Source organism: Bos taurus, chromosome 2 (assembly GCF_002263795.3).
Source record: "Bos taurus isolate L1 Dominette 01449 registration number 42190680 breed Hereford chromosome 2, ARS-UCD2.0, whole genome shotgun sequence".
NCBI lineage: Eukaryota > Metazoa > Chordata > Mammalia > Artiodactyla > Bovidae > Bos > Bos taurus.
In genome coordinates this window covers 95363837-95376101 of record NC_037329.1, presented here as the reverse complement: position 1 = coordinate 95376101, position 12265 = coordinate 95363837, and the positions used below count along the sequence as shown (strand labels likewise).

Sequence of the window (12265 nt, the reverse complement as noted above, 5' to 3'; positions counted from 1 at the left end):
CTCTGGTTTCTGGAGCTAGAAGTTTGCTGAGCAGATGGTACAAACTCTGACATGGTATTTGGGGCAGCTGGCGAGTAGCTCAAACTTCTGTGGCAGGAGAGTCAGTGCCTTTCAGCAGTGTCAGAAACCAGGGGGTGGAGCCTCGTTAGTGTCTCCTGACAGGCAGCACCTTGTACTTCAGCTGCAGGAACTGTGCTGAAAATAGAGCAGGTCTGGGAGGTGGCACGGGGAGCTGGAGTGGTCCCAAAGTGATGGAAGGAAAGCCTGGAGTGACCGCGGACTTGGCATTCCTTAGAAGACTTTTACCTTCAAAAAAAGAGGACATTTATAGCCCTTAGCAGAGCACTGGATCCTGTTGGAGTATGTATGAGCCTGAGAAATCTCTCTCTTGCCTCATATAATTGAATAATCAGACTGCCCTGTCGGCATGCGTGCTAAGTCACTTCAGTCATGCCCAACCCTTTACCATCCCACAGACTGTATCGCCCACCAGGCTCCTCTGTCCATGGGATTTTCCAGGCAAGATTACTGAAGCAGATTGCCATTTCCCTCTCCAGGGGATCTTCCTGAACCAGGGATCAAACCTGTATCTCTTAGGTCTCGTGCATTGAATGGTGGGTTCTTTACGACTAGCGCCACCTGGGAAGCCCTCAGACTATGCTACTTAGAGGCTGAACTAAGTAAGATTGGGGTTTCTTGACCTTAAAGCAGGTACCAAGTCTAACTTATACTTTTATTTTGCCTATAGGGTAAATTAAAAAATACATGAGTTCTTGTTTGTTTTGCTAACATTTCAAATTGCTAAATGTCACAAAAGCCTCTGTTCCTGGCTTTGAAAAATTGGAAGATCTGGTAACAGTGGACTCACGTTCGCAGGTGGCCATAGTTTTCTGGAGCTGAATAGTCACCGCTGCCTTTGGTAATGGTCCTGTGATTACTCGTTTCTCTTCCCCCTCCCTCACCACGGTCTCCCAGCGTGAAGGCAGGGCATCAGTTGCTGTGCAGCATGTCCAGTTATCTCCTTTTAATGAAGAGCAACATTCTTTTATTCACAGAAGTAGAATCAGATGGTTTAAAAACGCTGTGTGTTTCTTACTCTTGACCCATTGCACCCATTTACTTTATCTGCCTGACCTTAAAGACATTAAGTTTTGTGACCTCTGGCTTCAGGTCTGGGGAGAAAGCAATGAGGTGTTTGGGCTATCTTACCATCAAACTGCGCAGAAGAGCCCACTCAGTGATCAGGTGCTTAAAGGGATGAGTGTTGTTTCTCAGCCCATAGAGCAAGAGGCTGCTGATGGTAGTAAGCAGGGCTGTTTCCCTAAGTAGCCATATGCATCTATAACCCAAGGAGCCTGCTCCACGGTAGTACCTCCAAGATCCTAGAAGTTCAGAGGAGGCATTTTGATCTTTGATCTCTTGGTCAGCCCACTTATAGGTGGTGAGAAACATCAACCTATACCTAGCCCTTTGGGGCCCTGGTGCGTTGCTGTTGGCTCAGTGCCCATGTGACTTTAGGGGGCCCTTTTCATCAGCAAGAGAAATGAAAATAGGGGTTTGGCTAGTTCTCTGCAGTAAACAAATTTTAGTCATTAAGAACTTTCTTATTTAAGGTCATCTGACAGCTGTACAGTCCTAAATACCCGCTGGGGGTATATTACCCTTAGAATTACTAGATTCTGCATTTCTAGATGCAGAGTTTATCTATTACTTTTTACTTTACTATTCCTATGTGGAACTCAGTAAGTATAATTTAATAAATATAAATTAATCATGACTAAGTATCCTACTGGTATATTGGATTTAAATAAGACCTCAACGGTGAGGGACCCAGTCTCATTCTAAATCCATGCTCTTCCTAGAATTTTAGCAAACAATGATGCTAGTTTGATTCAGGAGGGGTGTGATCCTATTTTATACCATGTTAAAGAATTGGTTGGGTTTTCACTTTTTTTTTTTCTGAAAGAATTTAAAGAGTAAAGACAGATGCTTATACAGATTGCTAGTTACTCAGCACAGGTTAAGCAGTTGGTTAAAGGAGAATGAAAGTATGGAACACATACAGTACTGAGTGGTTATTTCAAATGAAGTCCTAAATCAAGAATGCTGTTGTCCCATGCGACTTCCCTGGTAATCCAATGGTTAAGAATCCACCTGCCAATGCAGGAGACATGGGTTCAATCTCTGGTCTGGAAAGATTTCCACATGCCATGAAGCAGCTCCTGAGCCCCATGAAACCTAGTAATGCTCGTGCTCTGCAAAAAGGGAAGCTACCGCAGTAAGAAACCTGCATACCTCAACTAGAGAGTAGCTCCCATTTGCTGCAACTAGAGAAAGCCCACGTGCAGCAGCAAAGACCCAGGACAGCCAAAAATTAATTCATTAATTAATTTTTTAAAAATACTGTTGTCCCGTATGTTCTCAGGATGTGGAAAAGAAAAGAGAAAGATTTTGTACTAGTAGCAAAGACTTCTGCTTTGCTCCTTACCATCTCGAATCCCTGCTTGCCTCTTTTGAACACACAGAGTTCTTGGTACATGCTCTGTGGCTTTCTTGCAGAGCCTTGCTGCTCAGGCTTGACCAGATTAACTTCTGGATTCATTTTCTAGTTGCTGACGTTGCCAGTTGTCACAAGTTTAGTATCACCCTTATTTATCTTTACAGATTTATCATTTTACAGTTCCTTGGGTTAGAAGTCCAACACAGATCTCCCTGGGGGTAAAATCAAGATGTGGGTTGCTCTCCATTCCCTTCCTGAGGCTCAAGGGAAGAACCCATTTCCTTGCCTTTTCCAGCTTTCAGCTTTGTACATGTTCCTTGGCTCCTGACCCCATTTCTTCATCATCAAAGCTATTGAGTCCTTCTCTCTGGTTTTCTCTTTTAATTCCCTTTTCCATTTTTAAAGACCCTTGCAGTGACATTGGGTCTACCCAGATAATCCAGAGTAAGCTTCCCATTTGAAAGTCAGCTAACCAGCAAATTAATTCCACCCACAACCTTAATTCCCCTTTGCCTTTGAACATAACATATTCACAAGTTCTGGGGATGAGGTGCAGGTATTTGGGGAAGACCGTCCATCAATTGTGACTACTACCAGTTCTTTAAACGGACAGTTCAGCTTGACCTTCTGCTCAGCCTGAGAACTGGGTATGGCTGAAAGCATGGGCTCTGGAGTCAAGGCTACTTGGGTTCAGATTTTGGCTTTGCTTCTTTTTGATGAATATCTCATCTGGTAATGGGGCTAAGAATGGTACCTTCTTTATAGAGTTCTTGTAAGAATGTTAATTTCAGAGAAATACCTACAAAAAGAACTTCCCGACTTAGATCTTCTTTCTCTACGCTGTTGAGATGAAGGAAGGAGAGAAGGAAGAAAGGAAGAGGGAAAGGAGAAAGGGAAAGAAAGAGAAGAGGCAGTGGATAGTACTAAGTGTGCCCTCGGCACAGGACAAACACTAAATTCCCCGCAGGCTGTACTGCTTTTTCTTATACCGGTGACATCAAGTACTTGCTTTTAAAGAAAATTTATCACTCTTCTATAGTAAATCAAATCCCCTTTAGATGCTATGCCAAGGAATTATTCAAGTATCTTGCTTATACCAAAATCAGAGCCCCAAATAAGCAGTTATGGTTAGAATTACTGTTATTCAATATGTTACTGAATTAGATCACTTTCTACTCTTATTTTTCCTGTTATGATAATTTTTTTTTTCATTTTACTTTGTTCTATTTTGCTTCATTTTCTTGAGGTTCTATCCGGCATGTGTATCTGAGAAATGAACACAAACAGTGCGTGGAGAGTGCTGGGGTCAGCAGATAGGGCCAGGGGTTTTCTCTTTCTTTGTTTTAGGAATGAACAAATACAGGGAAATTCTGCCCTGAACAGGAACCCTTGCTGACCTGAGCAGAACAGCTTACTAACATACCAGCTAGAGTTTTGAACTGGAAGGATGTCTCAGGAAGTGTCTCAGGGGACCTGGGAACTTTCTCCCAGGTAGGATGGAGACCAGTGTCTAGAGCTGGATCTAAGGGAGAACTCACACCCAGAACTCAGAATGACTGCTGTCTGACGCACTGACTTCCCTGGGATTCCAGCCCAAGAACCTGAGACTGTATGTAGGCCTTGGAGATGCAGAAATGGCCACTCTATAAGTAGAGAACCCTGACTCAGTCCTGAGTTAGCTTCCAGGGTTTTTTATTAGCTCCTATAACTAAGACGAACAGAATTCGATTTGTCTTCACACTTGGCTGAGTCCAGGTGCTTAGATGTTGTCCTTAGGACTAGAAACTCTCTTCCTTCCTACCCCTTCGCCTGTTTTTCTCTGTTAATTTCATTCTCAAATAGGCTCTTTCCCCCGCATGGACACCCACAGCTCCTATCTTAGTGTCTAAGCCCCAGTGGAAAGAGAGCGTCTCTCTTCCAATAGTTTCAGCAAATGTCCCAGAACTTGCTCTCATTGACCTTTGTGGATCACATGACTGTCACTAAGCAGATGACTGTGGCCATCACTTCAGCCTTAGGAGGTGGGTTAGCCGCATACAGCTGAGAATGTGGAAGAGTTACCACCCAGGGCAAAATCAAGTGGGTGGTGTTAAAGAAGGGAAGGAGTGAAAACAGCCACTGCTTTCACTCTGAGGTTGACAAAGGGATTCAGTGGCCAACCTTGGGTTCCAGAAACAGTTCAAAGAATGGGTTTAGACATCTGCCTGGCTTCTCACCCCACGACTGCCACTCATTGGCTGTGTGACCCCAGCCTCAGGGTCCCTACCACATGAATGCCCACGAAAAGAGTGTGAAGATTTACCATGGTAAATCTGAGGATATTGTTGTTGTTTCTGTTCAGTCGCTAAGTTGTGTTTGACTCTTTGCGACCCCATAGACTGCAACATGCCAGGCTTCCAGGTCCTTCACTCTCTCCCGGAGTTTGCTTAAATTTATGTCCATTGAGTCTAGGGTAGTACTGGAGAAACACCAAGCACATGCCTGCATATGACACCATTATTAATAAACATGAGCTTTTCCTCCCTTTGAATGTGGAGTGCCCATATAGACCTGCAGATATCACAGGCAGCATTTCTGGGCTTCCATTGTAAAACTTAAGACTGAAATCTGGGTGTTGAAATGTTAAGAGTGTCATCATTTGATAGTACAGGCTAATCGTTCTTTGTAGTGTATGAGCATGACACACATTATTTCCAAAACACTTTTACATTTGTTTCTTCTTTAATGATGACAATCGCAATAATAATATTTAATATTAATCAAGATTTTACCATTGGCTGGGCAATTTTCTAAGCACTTTACATAGATCATCTCACTTAATACTCACAACCAATCTATGAAATAAGTGCTCTCAATTTTCCGCATTTTATTGAGGAGGAATTAAGATACCAGGCTTCCCTAATGGCTCAGATGGTAATCTGCCTGCAGTACAGGAGATCCGGGTTGGATCCCTGCATCAGGAAGATTCCCTGGAGAAGGGAATGGCTACCTACTCCAGTATTCTTGCCTGGAGAATTCCATGGACAGAGGAGCCTGATGGGCTACAGTCTGTGGGGTCGCAAAGAGTCAGAACTAAGCGACTAAGACTTAAGACACTGAGAGGTTAAGTTGCTCCATCACACAGCTATTGCAGGAAGTGAACCCAAGCATTCTGACTGCTGAGCTCACCTGCCCTATATACCTCGTTTCCCAGTACACATGCACTGCCTCTCTCTTTCTTTTAGGGCTAATTCATTTTCTAAGGGGTGATGGAAGTTGAGTTCTTTATGCAGATCTCTGTAATATCCTTGTTTTTCTTATCTTCTCTAGGTGTTTTTCCAGGTCTGACCACCTTGCCCTCCATATGAAGAGACATATCTAAAAAACCTGAAGGCCAGAGTTGCCATGGCGTCGGCCGGCCGTTGTCTGAAGGAAATGCCACGAGGCAGGGGGCTGGACTTCAGGCGGGGACCCATTGCCTCGCAGAAGAAAGTTCTCACTTATTAAACCTCTGTGTACACACACACACAGACACACACACACACACACGCACTCACACATAGACACACACACACACAGTCATGCACTCAGCTATATTTAAAATATATACGTCTATCTTTATGCCTTGCCCTAGCCAGATGGTAGAAGAAGAAGAAGAAAGAAACCAGGTGAACTCAGCAAGGCAGTCTGGCTGCTTACTTCAGCGCTATTGGAATTATTTCCCGCTGTTGCCAATGGAAATCAAAGAAAATGGATGTGACGTCTCTACAGGTGGACGGCAGTAAGAGGGGCTTATTTAACTTGCTTCTCAGTGCAACTTGATAGGAGAATACAACGTCTTAAAGTTGCATATGTGTAGCACTAATGTTTCTTTTTCAATAGTTGGGGGGAAATGACCTAGCAAACCAAATTGCAGTTTGGTAGCCAAAATTAACTCTCGGTTTATTTGTCCTCTGTGTGTGAAAAGTCCTACTATTCCGTGCGTCCGACTTCCTCACAGAACTGTTGATCAGTTTTGGTTCTTAGTACTATTGAGATCTTTCCAGTCGATACCAACGGCCTTAGCGGCGGCAGACTCCGGAATAACACCTTACACCTTTCTGGCCTGCATTTCTCTAGACTTCACTCTCCAGGTCTCCAGGGAAGAGTGTTCTTTTCTTACTTTTTGACTCTTGCACACCATATGCACTAGGGATTCTGGAAACTTCTAGCATGACTGCAAAGTGGCCAAGAGAATAAAGTCCTTGATGATCAATCACAGTGTATCCCTTGAGCCTCACCTTATTGCCAGTGCTAGATTTTTTCTTTTTAATCTCTCTGTTTTTTGCTAACGAAAACTTGAAAAGCTTATTTGGAAGCTTAAATGTTTTATCTTTTCTCCATGGACTAAACCTCTCCAGGACTCTCTCTCTCTCGTCACCTGGATGTCCAGCTCTCGAAGCAGCCAATCAGATGGGACATCACACTTTTTTCATCCCCCCTGAGGCATCCTGACCTCAGCTCATAGTGATCAACCCCGTGCTGTGTGTCACTGCTACCCTAACAACCAGTTTCAGCGTAGATGTAGCTAGTCTCAAAGGGCAGCTGCATATTGAACGTAACTCTGGGTTATGACCTGACAAAAAAAGCCAAAAATATCCCTCTTTCCAGGAATGGGGAGAACGGAGGATGCCTCCCAAGTCTAGTGGCTTCAAAAACCATCACCCTCTCTTCCTGTCTCATACCCACTGAGTCATGTCACCCCACTTGTTAAAACACACAATTCAAAATGCTGTTGTGGGAATAAAGGGTGGACATTTAAGGAAAGGGTTGAGATATTTCTCTCATGGTCTGTGTAAAAGGAGAGACATATTTCTGATTTTTTAATTTTTTTGGCTAGGCCCACCATGACTTGTGCCCTAGAGCACCTGGGATCAACAGAGGCCTCACTTTTACTCTGCAAGCTGACTCCGAGGGGGTTCCATGCCTCACTTTCCATCCCCCACACACATCCAGTATCGGTCTCCATCATCTACCCGCATTCTTAGCTAGTTGGCACTGGCCTCAACTCCAAAGACTGCCTTTAGGACCATTAAATGGCCTATGCAAGCAAGTGGGGTGGTTATTAGGGCAGATTGTATATTTTGTATATTCTGGGACCATCCCTTCAAGACACGTCTAAAAAAACAAAAATGGCATTTGGTCCGCCCATGGTTGCTGCTCCTTCATACCAGCTGGCTCCTCTCCTGCCCTCCTTTGACTGTTTGACTCATTGACTGTTAAAATGCCACCCCATACCTATTTGGGATGCAAAACTGAAGTCTTTGAAAGGAAATATAAGAAACACAGATTCATTTATGACAGCAAACTTCAAGATCCTTGGCATTTGGTTTCTCAGCTTTCTGCAAACTTTGATTTCACTGAAATGTTGAAACTACTCGTCTGAGGGCAGAGGAGCCTCCTTATCACAAATGCTGTAGCTGCCAGTTGGACACTTGGGGCATTCTGAGGTCTGGCCCTTCAAGTTTTCTTTCTCTTTTTTCCTTTTTTCAATTTAGACCAAAAACAAAAAAGAAAAACCACCCTAAACACACACACAAAATCTGCCCATTTGCCAGAGGCAATTATGTATATGTTAGTCAGAGGGTATTTTAAAAAATCAGTTTTATTCCAAAGATTTAAAACTAGACATGACTTAGAAACATTTCTGGAGCACTGCTTGCTGACAATCTCGTAGTTCTCGACTGCATTCGAGTGCGTTTGTAGCCAGTCCATCAGGGCGGACCATGGGATTATATTTGAATGTGTGGTTCATCCTTTCTGGATGAAGGATGTGTGAGGGACCTTGAACCTCAGCTGTATTAAACTGTAGCGCCTCCAGTCAGTGCACTAGACGAAACTTTAGACACCCCAGATTTTGTTGGTTTGTTGATTTCCCTTTCTAGAGCAGCCTCCAGCATGACTGCACGCACAGTCCCAGTGATGGCATTAGCCGTGGCTGCCACGATTTACAAATGTTCTCTCCCCCGCTGGAGCTGCTCTTGCCTCTCGAAATGCTATTATTAAGGGTTTATAATACTTAATTTAATTTTTGAACTGACCAATGCAAGGCTCTATTAAAAAGAAAGTTTAAAAAAATGCAAAAGAGTAATCATTGCTTGTTCGCTCCCCGTTGTCATTTGTGGTCTTGAAAAGATCTCATTTGAATGTGACAGAACAAAGGCCCTTGGGTCTTCATCAGTGTCTGAAATATTGGGCAATTCTCCTCTCTTTTATATCAGTGAGGTCCTTTGTAATCTGCTCCTGACCTTTCTCCAAGCAGGGCGCACTGAACCTTGATGGTGGGGCTTGCTGGCTCCAAGCATTTGTTGACCGAGAATTGGCCTGAGAATTTGGTGGGTGCTAAGCGTATGGCTTTGAAACTGTTCTTGTGTAGCCTGATTGACACCTCTGAACGCTAACCAGTCCTGTCTGTTGTGGGGTGGGGAGAGCGGTAGTCATTTGGGCATGTTATCAAGTATCCATCCTCTCTGAAATGGCAGAGATGGTTGGAAGGAGCCTGCTGGAGTGAACAGGCTTTCTGGGAAATAACCTGAAGCTAGTTTGCTTCCAAGAGGACAGGTTATTCAAAGCAGTGCTTTAGTGGACAGTTGAAACATATTAAACCATTGTCTCGTTTAAATTGGTAACTTCCAGCATTCCAGGATACCTCCAATTTGAAAGGAAAAACCTGTCATGGTGTTTCTTGTAGTGGTCCTCCGAAGCACGCTTTATCCAGGGTTCAGAGTGTAATGTATAGAAAAAGAGTGTTTCGAAGCCATTGACAGTTTTTTTTTTATTTTAATTTGTGCTTCTTTCTCCTACCACATGACTGTAAGTCAAAGATGTGGAAACCTGAAATTATAATGCTGCTCCTAGCTACTGGCCTCCTGCCCCACTGATGGTTCATTGGCCCAGCTTAATGCCTGGTGGTTGATGAGTATTATGTCCAGAAAAAGAGATGTTTGGATTCCATGACAAAGCTGCGTTTTATAAATATATCGGAGACCCCCCAAAATGAACTTCATGCTGACCATTTCCTTCTCCTCTCTGTGCTCTTCCTTACAAAGCCCTTCAAGTATCCCTTGTCCACCCCTCCTGCACCTCTTGTGCCCTTTTTACATCTTTGATTGCCTGACGATAACAGGGTAAAAAAGACAGCCAACCTCACGCATGATTAGTAGAACTGATTCCTATGTTAAAAAAAAAATCTTTGAATCTAGAAGCCAGAGAAGATTTTTTTTTAAGGACTTCAGTTTGGGATAAGCTTCCAGATTAGCCATGTCTATTTGCATCAAAGGGGAAGTAAATGGGACTTGCAGGGCGGCTCACCCAGTGCATTCAGGATGTCTGCCTATAGCCCCAACTCCTGAATTCTATGGCAAAGTCAAAAGACGTGAACTCAAATGGCAAGAACAACAGGACTTGGTGATTAATGTTACTGGTTCATAATGGTTTCCTGTATGGAAGTCACTTCATAAAATATAAAATACAGTGCAAAGTGCAAAATGGCTTCTCTTTTGCATGAGTTGGTTTTAGGAGAAGGAAGGTTGGGAAAGTCAGAGATGCAACATATTAACTACAAAAACCAGGTTCATTGTTTCTTTAAAAAAAAAAAATCTTATGAGGTCCAGCATTTCTGGCCACAGTTTTGCACCCAGATCTTTGCCAAAGTGAAAATTCATTAAGTAGAACCTGGTTGACATCTACCTGGGGACACTTTCCCTGGCATCTTCCTGAAGTGGCCACTGCCAAGTCGGGGGTGGAGGCAGGAGGAGAGAATTTGCATTCCAGCTCTGGATGTGTTTCGGTAAACATGGTGATATCTCAGTTTGAAAACTAGAGGGGCTGTTCTGAGTATACATCAATGCCTCTTTGATGGTCTACTTTCCTCAGTGAGGATCTTTGGGAATACTTGAGATGGAACAACAACAACAAAATGTGTCAAAGGAAGCAAAAACTCCTTGTAAATGTGAGATCCCATGACTAACTGCCTGAGGCTTCAGGGTTTTCTCTTACTTTTAACACTCGCTTAAGTCTCCTCTGTTGGTTCCTAATGGATCCCGGTAAAGGGAAAAATAAAGCTGCAATTTAACTTTCTTATGTGCACCCTTCCAAGATAGTACTGTATTCTTCAGGTGTTTTGCATTTACGTATAAGTGCTCGGGAAACAGGTATCAAAAATGGAGAGAGAAATCCCAGGCCGTCACTTCACGAATATCCCAAACGAGATACTCTTTTTCAAACAGGGCTCCCTCTCAGCAGTCACGAGGGGACGTTGATGCGTTCTTTGTTGGGGACTGTTTATACAATTTTTTTTCAACTGTGAGCTTTGGAATCGTAAACTGCTTTGACTCCAGCTTCTGTCTACTGCCATAAAAAAGGACCCCACACCAGAATAATGAGGGTGGTATGTGTGCATGCAGCTAGACACGTGTGCACGTGTACCTAATGTACCTTCGCAGAAGGAAAACAGTTAGGCTACTGACGTTTACGAGGAGTAGCCACCAGTGCCTAATATCTTTTGGGGGGATGGATGCTTATAATTGCCAGTATATTGAAAACACACTGGGAGTTCCACATAGAGGGGAGGGGCTGAGGGTGGGGAGAGGGGACATTTTAACCCTAGGCCTTTGGACTCCAGGCAGAATGATTTCTGCAGATCTCGGTCCTGAAAGGCTTTGGGGCTCATCGGCTGGTCCTCAAGCTTTTTTATTTTTGTTTTTCTCAGCATGCATTTTCAATCTGAACCCAGACTTAGTTGAATTTATCTTTCACTTCTGCTTCATTCCAGGGAGGAAAAATACACCTGTTATGGCCAAGATCTCCTTGATAACACAGAGGCAAAAATAAATGTTTAATGTTTTTGAAGCCTCCCCCTTCCTTTCCATAAATCTCCCCAAACTCCTTCTCTCTTGTCACCCCCTCCCTCCTCCCACCACATGGCTTCCTAGCCACCACCACTTTTCTTTCAAATCTCTCTTATCCTCTTAACAGTTGCTTGAAGAACTTTGTTTTTGCACTATACATTTTCTTTTGCCAGATGTGTCTAACAAGTGTGTTTGGAGAGACCTACTCCCAGCCCCCACCCCTCCCCCACCTCCCTCGGTCACATGCTCTCAGGCCTTCTCTGGTATTTATAATATATCACAGAAGTACCCAGTCTTATAGCCCTCGGTTATGCCTTTTTTTGACATTTTATTTTTTTTAAGCTTTTTATATATATATATATAAATATATTACTTTGTCAAGTTTTTTTGCTGTACAAAAGTCTTAAGATTTAAAACTATTATTTGTATTATATGATGGTGGTATGTTAATGTTACAAAATTATTAATGAAGAAAAAATTTATTTTTGTTACTGGTCTGTTTCATAATTCTTTTTTAAATTGGTATATTGTAAGATATCTATGCAAAAAATGTTATGTGACGCATTTTTATTTAAGAATGTAATATGTGTAATAAACAGTAGAATGTGTTTGGCCTTGGAATGCCTTACTGTATTTCTCCTTAGCTTATTTCATTGGAGAGAAAAAAAAAATCCTCAAAGAGACTAAAATGGGCCCTTATATGCCTCATGAGAGTTTTCTTTCTCAGAGAGAGAAAAGGAAAGCGAAAGATTGTATTAGATCATTTGTCTTCGTTTTGGGAGGCTGTTGGGTGTGTGTGTGTACGCGCACGTGTGTGTGTGTATTTTATGGTTTCAGTGAGGTAGCTCAGATCCCAAATATGAAGGAACACTGAGGGCAGTTTATTTCTTCAAGGAGA

At 43.0% G+C, this 12265-nt stretch overlaps 1 protein-coding gene across 4 annotated transcripts in view; it reads left to right on the top strand.

The window, feature by feature from the left end:
* The window catches only part of KLF7 (KLF transcription factor 7), a 105028-nt gene extending 93040 nt beyond the window's left edge, over positions 1–11988 (top strand). For 3 of the 4 annotated variants that reach the window (XM_024976507.2, XM_005202750.5, XM_059875828.1), the window contains one exon: positions 5810–11988. In XM_024976507.2, coding sequence (XP_024832275.1) covers positions 5810–5861 — 52 coding nt within the window. In that variant the 3' untranslated portion in view covers positions 5862–11988. The remainder of the gene's footprint in view (positions 1–5809) is intronic. The other variant, NM_001192919.1, reaches the window with a different exon arrangement.
* Positions 11989–12265: the final 277 nt, after the last annotated feature.